Source organism: Labeo rohita, chromosome 5 (assembly GCF_022985175.1).
Source record: "Labeo rohita strain BAU-BD-2019 chromosome 5, IGBB_LRoh.1.0, whole genome shotgun sequence".
Classification (NCBI taxonomy): Eukaryota; Metazoa; Chordata; class Actinopteri; order Cypriniformes; family Cyprinidae; genus Labeo; species Labeo rohita.
Genome location: NC_066873.1, coordinates 5766218 through 5787619, shown reverse-complemented (window position 1 = coordinate 5787619; position 21402 = coordinate 5766218). Strand labels below are relative to the sequence as shown.

The 21402-nt window shown below is 36.7% G+C and overlaps 1 protein-coding gene across 4 annotated transcripts in view; it reads left to right on the top strand.

The window, feature by feature from the left end:
* Positions 1–17993, top strand: part of eng (endoglin) — a 58851-nt gene extending 40858 nt beyond the window's left edge. For 2 of the 4 annotated variants that reach the window (XM_051110716.1, XM_051110717.1), the window contains exons 5-14: positions 2974–3154; positions 3246–3411; positions 3774–3873; positions 6704–6896; positions 7743–7882; positions 8372–8593; positions 8688–8751; positions 14412–14519; positions 15681–15728; positions 15896–17993. In XM_051110716.1, coding sequence (XP_050966673.1) covers positions 2974–3154; positions 3246–3411; positions 3774–3873; positions 6704–6896; positions 7743–7882; positions 8372–8593; positions 8688–8751; positions 14412–14519; positions 15681–15728; positions 15896–16032 — 1359 coding nt within the window. In that variant the 3' untranslated portion in view covers positions 16033–17993. Of the gene's footprint in view, positions 1–2973; positions 3155–3245; positions 3412–3773; positions 3874–6703; positions 6897–7742; positions 7883–8371; positions 8594–8687; positions 8752–14411; positions 14520–14633; positions 14714–15680; positions 15729–15895 lie in introns of all 4 variants that reach the window. The other 2 variants (XR_007827821.1, XR_007827820.1) reach the window with 2 other exon arrangements.
* The last annotated feature ends 3409 nt before the right edge of the window (positions 17994–21402 follow it).

The window sequence follows — 21402 nt, the reverse complement described above, 5'->3', positions numbered from 1 at the left end:
AGCGCTCTTATCAATGAGACGCGGTCAGGCCGGGCAGAGAAACGCTCCTGACCGTTTGCAGCACCAGCCTGAGTCCATCACAACCTGTTCGCTCAGTGTCTCTGAAACAACTCAACAGGCAGAGGCCAAAAACTGCTTTGCAGTCTAGGTTGTACAATATATATACAGAGAAAGAGAAAGAGAAAGAGAAAAAGAGCATATCGACATTGCTTTTAAATGTTTAATTAAACACAAATCTCCTTCTGCCCAAAAATTAAATTTCTTTTACATTATCGCTTATGATATTGTCTATATACCACTGTCCAAAAGTGGTTGTTTTTTTCTATTCTGCTCAGTAAAAATTGTGAAATATTATTACAATGTATAATAACTGTTTTCTACATGAATATATGTTAAAGTGTAATTTATTCCTGTAATTTTCAGCATCATTACTCCAGTCTTCAGTGTCACGTTCCTTCAGAAGTCATTCTAATATGCTGATTTGCTGCTCTAGAAACATTTCTTATTATTTTCAATGTTGACAACAGTTGTGCTGTCGAATATTTTTGTTGAAACCGTGATGCATTTTATTTTTCAGGATTCTTTGATGAATAGAAAGTTTAAAAGAACAGCATTTATTTGAAATAGAAATCTTTTGACTTTTGACAAAATATTGACTTTATAGTTGCATTTGCTTACTTGGTAAATGTTAACTTTGACCTGCACAAAACAGTGCAGAATTAAATATTATTCTCTCTTCTCTCAGCATATGTCATATAAGAATAATTCAGGGCCTGACGTATTCTGACGTCCGTTCACTGCGTGTCATATGTATCAGCAGGGTGAGAGAAGCTCTTTTGATGGAGACCGTCATTGCATGTTATTGTTCTCCATTCTCTCTTCCATTCTGAAACTACTGTGATGACATGAACAGACTGAGAAAATATGATGAAAAAATAATGAGTGTCTGTTTTGTTGATGAAACTTTCCCCGTCTGTCAGGACTCTCTCTGTGTGCAATCTGATGACTCTGTTTCCTCCTGTAATCTGTTCAGACCTTCAGTGGATTGAAATCCAGTCATAAAGCTCTGGTATGCTGCTATATCCTCTTTTTTTGAGGCAATTAGTTAAGCCGACTGATAATATTGCTTAGGGTGCACACAGCAATGCACAAAAATCATAATCGTCTTTGTTCTTTTTTATGCAGATTTATTTATTTTTTTCTGTTGATTTGTGGGTGAAGTGTGACCTGATGTTCTGTTCTTGAGATTCAAGTTTCTGTTTGCGTCATTGGAATTGTGTCTTGATTTTGGTTGCTCTCGGTCAAGCTGCTTCCTGAGGTTTTGATGCGTCACATCACTCATCGAAGACAAATGCTAATCAGTCTACAGATGCCGCTCTTGTCCTCATGCCTTCCTGTCTCTGTATTTCCATCCAGTACACATGAAAAAGTTCAATCAGCCAGAGGTCTCGCTTCAGTAAAGTCTGCTGACTCCCTCACGCTTCACAAACACAGAGGCGGTCATTTGTATGTTTCTGTAGCACTGGTGTTTTGCACTCTACATACTGCATAGTTTTGGTGAACTTATGCAATCAGAATTTAGAATTTTATAACTGAGTGATGCAGTTGCTTTGTTGTGACTGGACTGGAGTAATCACATGATATTCAGACCAGCAGCATGACTGTAAATGTGATTTATATTGAGGAGCCCAATTACCACATTTTAGTTGATATATAAAGCATAAATCTCAATTAAATTAAGTGATGATATAAAAGTTACTTGTAGCCTGATGTAAGATTTTGATCAGCGCTGTCCCTTATCTTCACACTTTGAAGCTGTCTTTTTCTTTGCACCAAAGATTCATCATAATTATGTGACGATTTGAAAACTTGCAAGCAATGAAAATGTACGACTGTCTTAGAATTTGTGTCTGCGTAATATAGATCTCTGGCTATAAATCATGCTTCATAAATATAGCAAGGTTTTTGCCTCGGCATCATATGTGTGTGTTTGTCTCTGTTCTGTTTCCATATCAGCTATTCTTATTCCATCGTATTGCTGTACTGTGCATTTATTATGCTATATTTCTTACTTACACTGTATACACACACACCATCAAAATACAGGAAAAATGGTGAAATATTATTGCAATTTAAAGTAACTGTTTTCTGTGTGAATATATGTTAAAAATGTATTTAATTACTGTGATCAAAGATGTATTTTCAGCATAATTACTCTTTAGTGTTACATGATCCTTCAGAAATCATTATAATATGCTGGTTTGCTGCTCAAGAACCATTTCTGATCATTTTTTTTATCAATTTTGAAAACAGCTGTGCTATGTTATGTTTTTGTGGAAACTGTGATACATTTTATTTTTCAGGATTCTTTGATGAATAGAAATTGTATTTTAATTGAAATAGAAATCTTATGTAACATTATTAACATCTTTACTGTCACTTTTTATAAATGTTATGCATCTTGCTGAAAAAGTTAGTCTTACTTACCCCAATCTATTGAATGATAGTATAACAATGTTTCCCAAAAAATATGAAGCAGGACAACTGTTTGCAGCATTTTTTTTCTGTGTTTTTCATTAAGAGAGCAGAAGAGAAGAGACTTCTTTTGAAATATTTTAAAAGCTTTTGACCAGAATTGTGAGATTGTGTAATTTTTCTTTACACTTTACTGTAATAAACAGTAGACAAATTCAAGGGGAAAAGCTGTCAAAAGTCAAACACTGCCATCTAGGATCTCAGTGAGAAAGTGTCCGACTGTAAATGACAGGCTTTAAACAGCAGTGCGGATATTGTTATGGAAGATTTGACATGAAGGAATCATTTTATTATTTGAATTTAGCGTTGTTTTCTGTGTTGTCCGCAAACAGAACTGCCCCTCCAGCTCCAGTCCTAAATGTGGAGACTGAAGGTGATTTTCCTCACATGCTATTGTATCTTATCTTAAAAGAAATCTCATTTCTATTCATTTTACAGGTTACAAATGGGACCTCAATAACGTTTATGCTGCCAACTGCAAAACGTCCACAAACAAGTGTTGCCCCGTTCGCAAATAGCGATTCTGAGCTTCTGAAATGGGCAGCAGAGACATTTGGTGGAGTCACGTCCTTCACCACAGTACAAGATCCCAAGACCATCACTTTCACTGGAATAAAGGGTAAGATCATTTTTCTGCATTGATGTATTTGGCTCTTAAGATGCTTGCATTATCAGTGATCCAGTCATTGTGAAACACTGAACTCCTACAGGAACACAGAGACCCTCAACGTGTGACCTGCAGGCAGAAACATCAGCAGATAAACCGTTCATTGAGCTGCACCAGGGATCTCTAGATGATGGGCTCAAATCATGTTACACAAAGCAGTCTGGAGAACCGGTGCATGTGATCAATATTCCTGATGATGTTAAAATAAGGTAAAAGTCACCTCACAACTTCACTGTGGAAATGGGAGGTTGCTGGAGAAGGTTTATAGATGCTCGTATGCCAGTATTTGCAGATTCATTACTTGGTTCAAAATGCAGCATCTAAACTGACTGGGAAAATGTTTCACTTCTTCTGGCTTCTTTACTCGATATCTGTACAGAATAAAATTGAAGTTGAGGTTTCATTTATTTGTTTTTAAAGATGGTTTAAGTTTCGTCTGAACCCCTCCGCTGTCATTGCTCCTCAAGGCCATTCACTAATAATCTTCTAATGAAAGTCTACTGTCAGAAGTTTAAGGTTGAACTATGATCACCCCATTTGTGTAACTCTGGTCATGTGGAATTTTTTTCAGGCATGTTTATGTACATTTACCATCCAAGTCTAATGTGCTCCTAAGAGGTCCGGCAGACACTGAGTGGACAATCCTGGACAATCACGATTTTAAATTTGTGGTGAGAATGACTCTTAGAATGACTCACAGAATATTTTCTTTTTCTTTTTTTTTTCTTGTAATTGCAATCCATAGTGTATAAATAACTTGCAATTATGACTTTACGTTTCTTTTTTCCTTTCTTTTTTCTCAGAATTCTGTGGTCACATTAATGAACAACTTGCATTTGTTAAATATAAACATGCGATTTGAAAAAAAAAAAAAAAAAGCAAACGGCGAGTTTAAATTTCACAATTCTTGTTTTTATCAGTATTCTGAGTTTACATCTTGCTGTTGCTAACTCGCAGTTGTGAGATATACACTCAAAATTCTTAGAAAAGTCTGAATTGCAAGTTCACAGTTATGAATTTGCATCCCATCTTCTAATGGAGAAGTCCACTTCCAGAACAAAGATTTACAGATAATGTACTCACCCCCTTGTCATCCAAGATGTTCATGTCTTTCTTTCTTCAGTTGTTATGTTTTTTGAGGAAAACATTTCAGCATTTTTCTCCATATAATGGACTGATATGGTGCCCTGACTTTGAATTTCCACAGTACAGTTTAAATGCGGCTTCAAACGATCCCAAATGCAGTTGTAAATGATACCAGCCAAGCAAAAAGGGTCTTATCTAGTGAGACGATAGGTTATTTTCATAAAAATAATACAATTTATATACTTTTTAATATCAAAAGCTTGTTTTGTCTTACTCTCCCAGAACTATGTTTTTTCCAGTTCATGACAGTTAGGGTATGTCAAAAAACTCCCGTCTCATGTTCTCCCTCAACTTCAAAATCATCCTATATCTCTGTTTTATCTTTTTTGTTAAGAGTGTTTGATCTTCTTTGCATGTTCACTTTGCAAAGACTGGATCGGTACTTCTGCAGTGATGTAGGATGATTTTGAAATGATTTTTGAAGTTGAGGGAGAAAATACGAGTTGGAGTTTTTTGACATACCGTAACTGTCTTGAAACAGAATACACAGCGTTCAGGCAGAGCAAGACAAGATGAGCGTTTGAGATTAAAAAGTATTTAAATGTTTTTTTTTTTTTAAATGAAAATAACCAATCGTTTCACTAGATAAGACCCTTCTTCCTTGACTGTGATCGGTTACAACCGCATTTGGGATCGTTTGAAGCCGCATTTAAACTGCATTTTGGAAGTTCAAACTCGGGGCACCATATCAGTCCATTATATGGAGAAAAATGCTGAAATGTTTTCCTCAAAAAACACAGTTTCTTTACAACTGAAGAAAGAAAGACTTAGACATCTTGGATGACAAGGGGGTGAGTACATTATTTGTAAATTTTTGTTCTGGAAGTGAACTTCTCCTTTAAAGGAACACTCCACTTTTTTATATAAAATAGACTCATTGTCTCCCAGTTGAGCTTTATCATTTTCAAATCTATTCAGCCGATCTCCGGGTCTGGCGGTAGCACTTTTAGCATAGCTTAGCATAGATCATTGAATCTGATTAGACCGATAGCATCTTGCTCAAAAATGACCATATATGACAATATTTTTCCTATTTAAAACTTAATTGTTTTGTAGTTACATAGTTTATAAAGATTTACGAAAAATAAAAAGTTGCAATTTTCTAGGTCGATATGGCTAGGAACTGTACTCTCATTCTGGCGTAATAATCAAGGAACTTTGCTGCCGTACCATGGATGCAGCATGCGTAATGATATTACACAGCGCCTGAAAGTGACCACAACTAAGTTTGTGTAGATGCAGAGTTGACGGCTGCGTAATATCATTGCGCCTGCTGCACCCATGGTACGGCAGCAAAGTTCCTTGATTATTACGCCAGAATGAGAGTATAGTTCCTAGCCATATCAACCTAGAAAATCGCAACTTTTTATTTTTCGTAAGTCTTTGTACACAGTGTAACTACAAAAGAGTCAAGTTTTTAATAGGAAAAATATTAAAACTCTTTGGTCATTTTTGAGTGAGATGCTAACGGTCTAATCAGATTCAATGATCTATGCTAAGCTATGCTAAAAGTGCTACCGCCAGACCCGGAGATCGGCTGAATAGATTCAAAATGCTGAAACTCAACTGTTTAACTCTAGGGGAGTTGGAAAATGAACCTATTTTCAAAAAATTGGAGTGTTCCTTTAATAACAGTTGTGAGATAACTAAATAGTGAGATTGCACATTTAGAACTCATAATTATCAGTTTACATCTCACAGTTTTTCTCATAATTCTGAGTTTGTCACTTGCAACTGTGAGATATGTAGATATAGATTGTAGATGTAGATATAAACTGTAGAGTTTACATTTTGCAATTCTGACTTTTCATTTTGCGATTAATAACTTGCAATTGTGATTGTAATTCTGAGATAAAAGATCCAAAGTGTGAGTTTTACTGCCCACAATTATGAGCCTACATCTCGCAATTCTGACTTTAACATATTGCAATTATTAAGCCGTAATTCTGGAAAAAAAAAAAAAAAAAGATCCAAATTTTAAGTTGTAATTAAATTAAGTAAAAAAAAAAAAAAAAAAATCCTCAGAATTTTGAGTTTGGATCTCACTCTTACTAACTTCCAATTAGAGTAAACTCTCAGCTATGAGATTTGTCTGAATTGTGAGTTTGTAGCTCATAATTAGGAATTTGCATCTCGCAGGTCTGACATTTTTCTCATAATTCTGAGGTGTGTACACACACTCACAATTTCAAGAAAACAAGTCAGAATTGTGAGATAAAAATATTCTGTGTTGTAAATAAACTTCCATATTACCATGACCTAAATGCTGATCATATATAAGTACTTTTACTAATGTATAACAAACAAAATTACAGGCATTCTGTATGAGCATGTATGTATCTTTCTGTCTTATAGTCTAACAATCCTGTAACCTTACGTGGACTGACTTTGCCCTCGAGGTACACAATCTCAGATGACCCTAGAGAAATCAAGAAGAAGGTGTTGTTTCGCTACAACAGCTCCATCACCAGCTACTCTGAGATCCGTGTGAACGTGTCACACATCCAGCTGTGGATCAGGGACATCACAGACTCTAATGATCTGCTGGGTAATCTGCTTTGGATCGTTTTTTCACTCTCATTAGCCTGGACATCAGGTTTGTTCAGGAACCAGGGCTAATATGTAGGATAAGTTTACAGGCAGGAAGACAGACAGACCCACTTGTCCATTAAAATAAGAGAAAACTCCATATGAAGGACTTCTTTTCCCAGATATATGTTTGTTTCATTTTATTATCAGCTTTGTCTCAGATGAAATTCCTTAGAAGAAAGAAAAACAGACACAAGCAAGTCGATTGCTTTCGTGCAGTGCAGAGCTATGAAATGAATTTGGAAAGCGGCTCAATTCATTTGATCTGGCAGTGTCTGAGTTCATATCGAGTCTTTTTCTCGGGAGAAAAGCAAAAGCACGATAGCTAAAGTAAAAGTCTCCATTTTGCTCTCTGTTTAATCTCATTTCTGTCTAGGAGAAGCAGCTGAGATATTAAATATGTAATCTGATTTGAGGTGCTTCTTTCATGCGGATTCTCTACTCTTCTGGTAAAGACAGTGCTTGAGTTTCCTCACAGGGCTCTCAAAAGCATTTAGGGTCAGTCTGTTGAATTCTCATTAACATGCATGAAAACACATGCTTGTTGATTTTCTCGTGTCGTATATAAGCCCCAGCAGACACACATGTGCCGCTGAAGTGTTCCTGATGTGCTTGGAGCAGTGGCACCGATTCCAGAAAAATTCTTCATAGCACGTTATTGAGTTTACGCTTTTAGCCTCAAGCTGCAGAAACGTTGCTTTTTACTTTTATGGAAAGGTGTTGCAGTTTCGTTATGAGAATTGTAAACCTTTATTAAATGTATTATTGAGACTGTTTGTCTGCTATGCTGTTTCTTTAACTTCAGTACCAGCAGAAGTGCAGCCCACAACACAAGCACCCAGTTCTTCATCTTATCTTCAGATGCAGCTGTTCTCATCTCCAGACTACGGGTCACCTCTGGATCCCAGCAGCAAAGTTCAAAGTGACAAGAGGGTCTATGCAGAGGTAGATGATTATCAGATTTTAATACTTGTTTTTTATTTGACATTACAACATAACTATATTTCTTTCTTTATTTATTTGTCTACTTTTATCATTTCATTTTGAAAAGTAACCTAAAACGGTTTTTAATAAACTAAGAATATAATAATAGTAATACATTTTACAGAACAACAGTAGGATTACAATACTAGTTTTATGGTCTTATTTTCCATTGCTTTTGAATGTTAAACTATAGCGCTTTTGGCAGAAAACAGCTGGAAGGTTTTAAACTTCTCATTTGTTGACAAAAGATTTGTAAAAGTTTCTCATTATAAATTTAACAAGATGGTTGCATGTGTTGTGTTTTAAAGTGCACATTATAAGCAGAAATACTAATAATGGTATTTTTTCTATCAAAGCAAATGCCATAGAAGATGAGTGAGCTTCTGATATACCACAATCCAAATGAAAACACCTCAGTTTGTTAAAACATGTATTCTTTCTCTTCACCAGATCTCAAGTGAGAGCTTTGGAGGCGTTTCGTTAACCATTAGGGTCATCAGCTGTTTGGTTCGCTCCGTGCCAGTGGTGAGGGACATGCCATTCAAAGAGGAGGTGTGCTACATTGACGACTGTCCCAAGAGACTCAGCTTCTCCTTCGAGATGCTTCAGGACTTGCCATCCAACTCGTGGGACCTCGAATGTGCGGTTAAACTTTGTCATGACCGTGTAAAGGTTTGTGGAGTTCTGTTCTCCAGAAAGTGTAAGAAGTGACTCGTACAAAGCCCATATTACATTCCTTATCTCTTCTTTTCTTTTGTGATTTTAGTTTTGTACAAACGAAACACAAGTCAAGAGGAATGTGCAGCTCAAGCCATATATCCCAAACCAAAGTGAGTACAAGCTAATTTCATCTCTGTGCAGCAAGAAAAATTAGGGTTTGAAATTAACAACTGCCAACGGGTAAAAATCAGCTATGGTGGGTAATGCTATCAAATCACTAGCCAATTTGGCAGGCTACTTTTCGTGAATTGTATTTATTTCTAGGCAAAGTTCATGTAAACAAAATCTGTGCAGATTTAGCAAATACTGAACTCATGACTCATCATGATATATTAAATAGCCTAATTGCACTGTCTGAATGTATCTAGCTTACTTGAACATACCCGTCACTACACAACAAATAATGGCATGGTGGGCGTGCTGGTTTTCTTTGCATTAAAGCAGTAACGAAAATGCCCAAATACTAACACAAAATAGAACTAGGGCTGTCAGTCGATTAAAATTTTGAATAGAATTATTTACATGATGTGTTGAATAATAAATGAAATAAAATTAATTGTAAACTAAATTTGGCAGTGAAAATACCCACAAAAGATTATTTAAAGCTATTATTGTGTTAAATGAGACATTGCAAATAGTAGCTTTAGAAAGAAATATTTTATTTAATTCAGCATAAATTTGTTACACATATACATTTAGGCTGCAACGGCAACATAAACAATGGAACATGAAAGAAGATCATTTAAGAAACATCTCAGTATTTTTTGTTCATACAATGAAAGTCATTGATAATCAAAACAGCTTTGTTACCAAGTGTCTTCTTTCAAGGTTTGAAATGACATGAGGGTGAGTAAACGACAACCGTGACAATTTTTTTTTTTGATGAACTATCCCTTTAATGTTTTTATTTTTACTTTTTTTTTTTTTTTAAACGAAATTATACTCTAAATAAGAAACTAAATCTGCCTCCAGGTGGCATTAAATGTTTTTGAGTCATTCGCTCGATTCGTTAAAACGGCTGATTCATTCAGGACTGAAGTAATTGGCTCTCTTTTTGAATGGGCCTTTAAATCATTTATTCAAACAGTTTGTTCAAAACACGGATTCTTTCAGAAGCTAAACACTGCTGTGTTGCTCAGAGATGTGCAACAATTCTGCTATGGTTTTAAAGGTAATCTGTTCGCTGCAAAATTGAGCAAAAACGTATAATATTGTATTTAAAATATAACACAATATCAACTTATTTAATGTGGTAAAACGGGACAAAATCAACATGCCATGGTGTCATGCCCGTGTAATACCGTGTGATATGTGATGTATATATAAATATGAGACAAAACACATACATATTTTTGCACAAATATTTTGAATTTTAGGGCATAACTGCATTTGTGAAGTTGTTGCCCTGCATCATATTTGTCAACAGTAAAATATATGAAATATTGGATGACTTACAGATCTGGGGGCGGGGCCAGTGCATTAACTGCGTTAATGTATTTTAATTATTTTTCATACCTAATTAAGTTAACGCCTTAAACTGACAGCCCTAAATAGAACCCATTATAATCAGTGATGCTGTCCATACTAAATGTGGCGTGGCAAGGCACGTCAAAATCCCTGACAGTAAGCGGATGCCTTGTTCTATTTATGACGTACTGACATAAAGTACAAATGATTTGCAACAGTCGTTTTGTCACATCCAGTGTGGACAGGCTCATGCTGTTGCTTTTTTTGTTATTTGTTTATTTAATTTTTTGGCTAGTAGAAGTTATGAATGGCCTGTAACGTAAAAATTTAGTAGCCAAATTGGCTGGTCAGTGAAAAAGTTAATTTCAAACCCTGCTGAAAGTCCTAAAAGTACATTTGAAAGTGCAATGCTTAAGTGTTTTCAAATAATACGCGGTTGACAATGCCAGTAACTACAGAGCAGAGTGGCCGATACAATGCTGATATAGTAAGTGTAATTCTAGTAGTTGGCATAACTACTGGCATAGTAGTAAAACAAAAATTTAATTGCAACAAGTTTTATTCCTACCTTTAAATTAAATACTGTGATATTATCAATCTATATCAGTCAACCACTAAATAATACGGTGGCAGAAAATGAGATGTCCACAGAATTTCTTAAACGTATTAATTGATATAAAGTTTATTTCTAATCATAGTCACATTGTCAGCCACTGACAATAATATCTAATGGCTCAAATACTGTCCAGATAATCATTGCTTATTGTGTTAATAACAGCAATAAACCATTCAAAATGTAGAACATCTTTAACACACTTTTATAAAGTTGGTGTGGGTTTCCCTTAGGTGCTGTTTAAAATTGCAATAATGAATACAACATGGTTGAAATGGCCAGGAACATTTATTTTATGAACACAGGTTTGTTGGGTCATCTGTGTGCGTCAGCTGCTACAAATTAATGTCTCAGATATGCAGGAAACTTGTGATACCCCATAACCTTGAACCCTGTAATGCTGGATAACCTTGAGTCCTAATTTGGAAACGTACAGGAAATAAATCCTCCCATTCGAAACACTATTCAGCAGCGCTCGTTTCAGAGCACAACAATGGGACGACACACCATTGTCCCAGATTTGAACTACTTCCATCTCGCCTCAGCAAAATTTGTGCTGTTCTGGTGGAGCTGGAGCCGGTGTTAGCCCCACCCACCCCCCCACAAATCTCCGGCTGACGTCATCAGTCGTCATGTAGATGAGGTCAGGATATGAGGACGAGGACGACGGGAAGGGGGTGTTTATAGGAAGGCCTGTTCGCTGACCTTGTGGCCGCAATCAGAAATAATGAGCCAGTGGGGGATTTATTGTGTCCGAGGTCTGGTATGCTCGGCCTTTCCGAACATGGGGCCCTGGTCTCTATTGTCAGCCGCACACAAAGAAGGGAAGGTGTTGTTCTTCAAAAGGGAAGACTGTCCCCGGGAAGATGAGTCAAGAACAAACTCTTGCATTCCTCGCTGCTGACCACAGCGAAGGACTTCGGCACTCTGCAAAAACACTGACACGGGGTCATGTTTCTGCAGGATGCTACGTGCTCCGATCTGTCTTCATCCACATCATTTTTTTTTTCTCCACTGTTGTCCAGTTGGGACAGTAGACAAGGTTTCTACAGTTTGGTGCAATTCTTGATGTTGGAGGCGTTTTCCCCAGCAGGGCACCTCTGAAGGTCCAGAGATCAGCATCGGGACACTGTCAAATTGAAAACTCAAAGTAGAAAACAGGTTGTAGGATCTGTTAGGAGACGCTTGTGTTTTGGAGGATGCGAGCCCTTGGGCTGTCCTTCCTGTTTGAGGGGCCGAAGTTCATCCCCTCCTGACCACCTGCTCGGCCGTTTCCTGCCTCTGTTTGCTCAGCTCAGACTTTCTGACCAAACACACAAATAAAGCTGATATTTGGTGGAAGATCTGCTGCTGACTTGGGGAAGAAAACAAATAAAAAGGGACATAAAACAGACCCTTCCTGTGGGTTCTTCAAGCCCCTTGGGAACCATTATTTGAACAGCCGAGGTGTTTTTGGTAAACACACTTGCCGTCTTTGCAAAGGCGCTTGGCCTTAGCAAACACCTCGCCATCAAAGTGCAAGATTACGGAGACATACTTGAGCAAAACAAGCAGCTGCCATTGACCTTCCTGCTTCCCGTCATTGTCATGGAGCGGAAGATGAGAGTGTGCGTGTGGAGCGGCATATATGAACACTGGGATATAGAGGTCATGTGGTGGAGGTGTAAACAGAGAGGATGCAGAGTGGGTGCCACAGGAGACAAATGATGAGCCTTTAACCCACTCACAGAAACACGCTTGGACCTCTGATGCACTTGCACTTGAGGACCTCTGCTGTGTTTGCTCCATGTTTGACCTGAGCTTTGTGTCAAATAACCTTGATTTCATACAGTGTTGGGTGAGTAGTGATGGTGCTAGCTCAGATTCATTTGTCAGCAGCATGATGGAGGTTTGGTTTTCAAAGCAATGTATTACCCTTAAAGTACAACTTTGTACTTCATTTGCCCTTAAAATGTTTGTAGTAGTACCTTAAGGTACCTCTAACCCCCGGTTTCACGGACAAGGATTAAGCCTAGTTTCAACTAAAATAAGCTTGCACTGATTGATCTTGAAATATGTCAGTGCCCTTGTTTTTTTTTTTTTCTCAAGATGCACACCATTAATGTTTTTTCTAAGACATGTTTATAAAAATCACTTTAATGTCTTAATTGAACTATGTCCTAATCCTGGCTTAGTCTAAGCCCTGTCTGTGAAACCACCCTTAAATGTGTTTAGGATGTTCTAACTGCTCAAAATTCTGCGAAAAGATGCAATGCTTTATAAAAGTCCAGCTAAATTATGCCTTCTCTGACCCTAGTATCAAAGTACTATATAAAGGTGCAAATGTGTGAAATATGCCACCTCTGAACAGTATTAAACGTTTTGTGTAAAGACATTTAAAGGTATTAACATGCACCTTTTAGGGTGTTCGTAGTAGAGTACAGAGAGTATTGCCTCCGTGACAAGGTGCTGAAACCCAAGGTTTCTTGCACATTTTTGTTTTTCTGACAGTGAAGCAATTTTGTTTTCAATGCAGAGTGACAAAACACTACATTAGCTTCACAGCTAAATAAATAAGGCAATAATCAAATCAAATAAATAATAATCAAAGTGAAGAGAATGGTTTGTCTGGCAGTCTCTGTGACATTTTACATCTTACACTTTCTTCTTCTTTTTTTTTTTTTTTTGGTAGGAACACATTAATATAATATTTTACAAAATAATGTATTATGTAGTTGTATTAGTTGTGTAACGTTTCATGATAAAGCATCGGCACAGGAATCAGTGTATTTCCCTTGTTGAGCTAAGGTGAAATTAACATTTTACCATATTAAGAATGCTTTAATATTGTTAAGCATCCTGTCTGGGTTTGATTTATAAATAATGATCAGCAGCAAATGTATTTTGCTGAGAAACATGTGGACGACTACAATCTTCAGTGTGTGCAGCTCTGATCCGCTCTAAACGTTCTGATCGGTTTTGAAATAAAATGTCAAATTAATGCATTTGAACGTTTATTAAATGCATACTGAAAAACATATTTAATTAACTGCATGTGTTAAAGTATTTTGGTAGCTTCGAGATACTGTAAATCAGGGCTCTTCAACTCCAGTGCTGGAGGGCAAAGCCTTGCTCAGTTTAACTGTAACCCTAATCAAACACACCTGAACAAGCTAATAAAGTTGTTCAGAATTGCTTGCAAATTACAGAAAAGTGGGTTGAATTGCTCTAGGGGATGATTTCCCGTTAAGCCACTTATGCGGTATACACTCAGAAAAGCAGTATATTAATATAATGGACTTAACTTGATGGTCTTAATAACTTAGCTAGAAGCTTTTAGTGTAGCTACTTTTTCAAGGTAACTTATTTCAGAGTAATTTGACTGTAATTGAACTACTCTACATTAGTGGTAGCTTGAAGTTTGACAAACTAGAGTTTCACAGTAACTTCCTGCTAACTGGCATAGTGTACCTGTAAAACTCCAGCATGACAATTAAGTAACGATAAGACTGGGGATATAATTCTTGCTTTGGGGTGTGAGAGGTCGTGGGTTTAAATCCTGGAAGAGCCCCCAATTTCGTACATCGACGGACTGACCTAGTTATTATTTTTAACCATGGAAAAATCACTCTACAGAGGCGTGGTAACAACTGCCTTTCACTGGATAAGGGAAAGCAATAGTTTCTTAACTGAATATTTGCTCTGTTTTAGATCCGTGTTTTGAGTTCGGACTCTCGGCTGTTCTGGGAATTGCGTTTGGAGGATTTCTGATCGGAGTTCTCCTCACTGGCGCTTTATGGTTCATTAAGATACGCACAGGTAAGTTAAAGGCATTTGGAATGAGTTATGCTTAGCAGAGCTTATGACTTATTGAAATACTGAAGCGTGAGAAGATGTATTTGGTATTTGGTAGAGTTTTCTCTGCTTCTTTAGCTTATGAGGGAAGAGGTGGAGAGAGCAGCTCTAACAAGCCTCGCGATGATTTCCCACTAGAAATAAGATGAAGCAGTTAAGTAAGGCCGCTGCCGCAGTACCTCCAGACTGATGATCTGTTCTTGTCTTTAAAGGGATAGTTCACCCAAAAATGAAAATTAGCCCATGATTTACTCACCTTCGAGCCATCCTAAGTGTATCTGACATTCCTTTTTCAGACAAACACAATCACAGTTCCATTTAAATGGAAGCTGTATAATGGCAGTGAATGGTGCCTCTGTTTCTGAATCCCAAATAAGTGTATCCATCCATAAAACTACTCGAATTTTCGAATGTGTTTTTTAGTTTTTTTGTATTCATCATCCTTTCCTATCAAAATGCTTGTGAAAACGCAGAAAATTAAACCTGATCCGAACCTTTTTCATGACGGACAAAAGTTTCTGAAGCAGCAACGTGAGGTCGTATTTATTTTTTGACGTGCGATCTTTAAAATATACATTTTTAAAACTTTATAAACTGTAATCTCCAGCCTTCGGTTGATCAAGCAGTAGACGTAACAAAAAGCACAACGTAAGCTCCGGGGAGAAGAGTGTAGTCTCGCGAGAGTAAGATCCGGGGAGCTATGCCTACGTCATACGCTCAAACGTCTTGTCGTGAATGCGCCTGCTTGGTAAATCAATATTTTTATTAGACTAACGGCTTGTTTTGCATCAGAAGGCCTTTATTAACACCCCAGAGCCGTGTCAAGTGGTTTTATGATGGATGGATACACTTTTCTGGGATTCAGAAACAGGGGCACCATTCACTGCAGTTATACAGCTTGGAAAGCCAGAACAATTTTAAATATAACTGCAATTGTGTTTGCCTGAAAGAGGAATGTCAGATACACCTAGGATGGCTTGAAGGTGAGTAAATCATGGTCTAATTTTCATTTTTGAGTGGACTATCCCTTTAAGGGACTTTTTGGAAAAGTCCTGAATATAAGTGATCCCTTTATGAGTTCTGTAATCAACAGTAATGTCTAGATCTTGTGTGTATTTGTTTTAGGGCATCCTGTGGCTCTGGGAATGAGATCAACGGCGGCCGAGCTCTCAGGTAAACTGAACTCTAAACTCTAAATAAGTCAATCTTTTCCTCAGCACACTTCCTCTACTCCTTTCCTGTCGCATTTCCTTTTCACGGTACGATCGGCTCACTCGATAGTTGCCGTGGAAATCTGTTTTTGTTTATTTCGCTCAATATTCCTTGTGTCTTTTGTCCAGTCCTCTCTATATCCGGATGCCCGTGTGGTCTGACCAAACGGCAGCCAGTGCCCACCCACCCGTCTCCGTCTGAGAACAGCAGTGCCAACGCCAGCATTGGCAGCACCCAGAGCACGCCCACCAGCAGCATGGCATAACGCCGTCGCCATGCGTCCCTTCGCTCCTAATGCTCTATCCCTCTCGAAGCCATCTCGCTCCACACGTCCCATCGTCCCGAGCGAGAGAAAAAGAGAGGCGGTAGCAGTCCTGAAACGTTCCCTGTACCTCACAATACTCCATTCGCTCACCCGGCTACGGGAAGTCAGTGGGGACTAAGAACAAAAAAAGAAAAAGCTTGGCTCCCAAAGACAGGAAAAACAATGCATAACCCCCAGGAACTAACAGGAAATTCGTCGCATTCTTGCGCCGGTGCCTCTCTGATGGAGGCGAAATAAGATTTCACAGACAAACAGCGGTCTGACGCATCAGTTCGCTTTCAGACATGGCTAAATGCGGCTCAAAGAGACGAGCGAACAAACGTCAGACTGCCTCCAATTACTCAGCCAAGGACTGACAAGATGAAACATTCCAACAAATCAAACTATTGGACATGAGCATAAAAGGAAACACATTTTTATTTTTAGAGTTCTTACTGAAAAGGCTGTCCCACATGGGACAGATTGGGAAATGGCTACCTCGGAGTCTCTGTGGATGTAGATTTGTTAAGTATTTGTTTGACCATAACTAGAAACAGTGGCTGAATCTCATGAAAAATGTCAATTCTGTTTAACCCCCCAAATCAATAGAAAGATAAAAAAAAAGACAAAAGCGAATTTTGTAGGACTGTTTCAGGACCTTTTTTGCAATGTGACATTTTCTTCCAATCTCACTGTTATTGCTGATATGTTTGGAAAAAAAAAATAATAATAATAAAATAAATAGATGTGTGTGTGTGTATATCCTAAAAAAGGATTGATTTTCTATATTCAAAATGTCTTCTTTTAATTATGGGGTGAAATACGACAAAAACATTTTTTCATGAGATTCATTTATTTTTATTTTTATTTTAGTTTTTTTTTTTTTAATTTTGTAACTTTGTTGTCATTGAGTGACAAATATATTTTATTAATTACTTAGGTAATTGAGTAATTTTGAAGAGATTGTTTGTGTGTGTGTCTCTGTTATGTAAATGCTTTAATCAGTGAATTCAGTCATAACTTTGTAGTTTTCGTAATTGATAACCCATCTAATTTTTTTTTTTTTTTAACAAATTGAATGTTGGAAGTAGAAGAAAAACGTGTCCAGTAAAAAAAGAGTCCGACAAAACCAAAACTCTCTTATGATGTAGCTTATTTTACAACAGTATACTGTATACTACACATTGCATGTGTATTTATTCATATATTTGTACAGTAGATTACATTTATTTGTCTGTTTATATGAAAAAAAAAAAGCAACTGATAATATAAAGTGGGTCAAAAATGGAAGGGTGTATCCTCAGTAACCATCATGTCATTCCAAGCTTGTATGACTTTCTTTCATCTGTGGATCACAAAAGGAGATGCTTAGCACAATGTTCACACTGCTCTTTTCCATACAGTGTACGCAGACAGTGAGACAGGAGCTGTCAGCCTCTCAAGAGGACAAAAACACCATAAAAGTATTAATTATAACCACATCCCAAGTCTTTTGAAGCCATTAGATTAGAAACAGAGCCAAGTTGAAATTATTTTTAAGACAGAGAGGAGTATTTTCAGTGTGCAACAGCTTAAATTGGGGTGTATTGCTGAAGTGTGTATGAAGCGTACTGCTGTGAACTGTTCCTTTAACATCAGGTGGATGTGAAAAGCAGAAAAATGCCACTTGAGCATTTGTGCAATATCTTTGGTATTACTTTATGTTCATATAATTGTTTGTGTCTGTATATTACATTTTTATACTGCAACTGTATATTAACTCAGCATTAGTACTGCATTTTCTGTTTTTTTTTCTAGAATGATTCCATTTAAAGCACTTACAGTATGGTCATAATCTAACGTCATATTTCTTCTGTTCTCCGCATTCTGAAGAATCATTTTAACCCGGTTGGACATACTTTAAATTAAATGATGAAACAATGCCTCCTAATGTCATAACAGTTTATTTATTGCTTCTCCATTTATTTATTGATGTTCTGGGAATGTGCTGTTTTCAGAATTGCATAACTGCCAAAGAAGTGGAAGCAGAAGTTGCACAAATGCAGTTTTGTCCAGCTTTGCTCTGTTGTCCCCTCTGACCCCATTCTGTGTGCTGTTTCTGGCCCTGAAGAAAATGATCATGATATGATTGTGGTTTAATGTTTATATATTTATATATATATATATATATATATATATATATATACACACACAAATCTGATTGGCTGAGAGAAGTGTGATATTCTATCGATAACGGAACTCCAACCATTTCACCGTTTGTATCAATCCGTTTGTGGTTTTTCTCACAGCGAGTGTCATGGCGGACACCAAAATTCACCCAAATTTTATATATAATACTGTTTTTGTGTCACAGAATGTAGTTTTAAGAGTTTATACTTGTTCAGACTTCAAATACGCTGTTTGTTAATAAAGATAACGTCTATTTTAAAATTTTCTGCATTGTTTTTGGAGATGTCAGCTCCACGGCAGTGGCCGTTCAGTGCTCAAGAACCTGCCGAGAGCAGCCTTACATAGGCCAGATCTTCTGGAATTTGCCATTGTGGCACCTAAATGTTGTATTTTTCCTGTTAGAAATTGGTTTCACTGCATTACAAAGATGCTATATATATGAAGTACCTCTTCTATGTATGGACCCACTTAAACTTTTCAAAAATGATTAGTTATTTGTAATTTTTCTGTTATTCAAAGTATCAAAATATCATGTGGTGTGACCGTCCAGCCATAACTGTTGCCACTTGAGTCTTTGAAATTACTCTTAATTTATTCTGAATAATTTTCTGCACTATTTGGCATGATTTCCAAATGTGTTTTGTAATCCTGTATAAAATTGCAAAGCATTTGTATTTATATTTATATTTATAATATACAAACTTTCTCTGATGATTCTCAAAAGTTCAGAAATAACTGGGGCTAAAGAAATGCCTGCAGTTAATGCCATGTGCTGCACTTTTCACACATCTCTTTAAATAGATTTTTAATGATGTAAGGCCTTTGCATCATTTGGAGCAACCACTCATCATGTGGTGCGACCAATAGTAGGAATAACTGTAATAAATTAAAAATAAAATATCTAATTTTTCTGGTTGAAATATGAATCACTGTTACAGCATGCTTAAGTGAATGGTATTTTTAAAACATTTTTTTATCAGTTTTATACAATTTACAGGAAAAATAAGTCTGCTAACTACAGTACATTTAACTCTGTACATTTAACAGGTAACTCTGAAAAATATCATTTTTGATATAAGAGATCATTATTTACAAAAACTCAAAATAAATGCAAATACTTTCTAAACACTTTAATTACTGAGAACAAAAGCGTTTTAAAGAAAATAATTAATTTTAATATAAATCATGGTCGCACCACATGACATTTTTAAGGCTATGGCCATTTCATCGCGATGAAAAAAGCTAAATAAATTTTAATTTATCAATTTTAATAAACCACTTAATGTTTGTAATGTTTGTGAATGTTTGTTACACCAATCGCTTTAGAATAGGTTTTCAGAGAAATCAGTGAAACTGAATGTTAACAACTGTATATGCTATTCTGGACTTAACCTGACCTTTGAAATGTCACACTGACAAAACATGAGAAAGAAGAAATAGTCCACGCACAGTAAAACACCTTTTCAAAAGCTTTTGTTTCCAAACGTACAGGTTACTCAGCATCATCTCATCTTAGGTCAGGGTCAAACCATAATATTCTCATTAACATCATACATTATGCTTGCTCTTGCTAGGCAGCGTGGGAAAATACCCTTATATAATCCTGAACAGAGTGCACATACACATCTCCACAGGTATCCACCATCGCCTCCAGGAGGTTTTGCTGTGCTTAGGGGTTGCCGTCTTACACTCTCCACTGCTGTGCTGAGAAAAATTCCTCAAACAGATGCAAAAAAAGAATGGTGAACCTGGAGTGGTTATTGAATTAGAGCAGCCTGATGATACATATAACTTGTGTTTTCCCGAAGGACAACATATTGGACTGCTCAGGTTGGCCTGGCTCTCCTTCCAGCTGAAGAAGGTTATAGTGCCGTGCAGAGTTGTGCCGTTTTGTATGGAGCCACTTCAGCATGGCGGTGGAGAAACACAAAACACAAAAATGGTTGACTCAGTGAACCTTAACACTGAAACCACAAGTTCAACCAACCCTGAAAAAGGATATTTAAGCTGACTGCTGGTTGTGCTTCTCCTTGGTTCTTTGCGGGAAAGTAGCAACATGGGAACTCACCAATGACCTAAAAACTAGAATAATTCTTCAATATAAATCATAAAGCTTAAAATTATCTGTCTTCACAGTCCGGAATATAGTTACAAGATGGAAGGCCACAGCAACAGTCCTTTTGAAGGAAGGACGAAATAAGAAGAGAAAAATAACTGATAGGCGAAGGCGAGGAATGATTAGAATGGTCACAGACAATCCACAGACCACCTCCAAAGAGCTCCAAGAGCATCTTACTGCTGATAGTGTCATTGTACATTGTTACACAGTCCACACATGTTGCAAAAGAAACAAGTCAAAAGAAAAAAAAAAAAAAAATATATATATATATATATTCTGAGTACTGAGTATATTCTGAGTAAGCAGAGTTGTTTGAGGTAAGAAGCATCTACAGGCTGTTATTTTAGCAAAAGGTGGATATACTAAATAATAATGTCATTATTCAATTGCGGTGCACAAATTTTTGCATCTGTTTTTGTTATGACACATTGCGTTGTATCTGTTGATTCAGTAAATATTATTTCAGGACTGAAATATTACTGCTACAGTATATATATATAATCTCTCTCTCTCCCTCTCTCTATACAGTTGAGGTAAAAGTTTACATACACCTTGCAGATTTCACAAAATGTTAATTGTTTTACCAAAATAAGAGGGATTATACAAAATGCATTTTATTTTTTCTTTAGTACTGACCTGAATAAGATATTTCACATAAAGGACATCCACAATAGAAAATATTAGTTGAATTTATAAAAGTTCAAAAGTTTACATACACTGTAAAAAAAAAAAAAGAAAAAAAAAGAAAAAAGTTTTCAACTTAAAAAAGTGTTCGTGCTCAACTTAAAAGTCTGCGTTTTCATGTAATATAACTTAAAATTTTAAACTTAGTCAATATGAAATGCTAAGGCAGCATGAACACTTACATTTTTTAAGTTGAAAGAATTTGTTTTTTACAGTGTACGCTTGATTCTTAATACTGTGATTTTACCTGAATGATCCACAGCTGTTTGTGTGTGTGTGTGTGTTTTAATGATAGTTGTTCATGAGTCTTTGTTTGTCTTGAACAGTTAAACTGCCCACTGTTCTCCAGAAAAATCCCT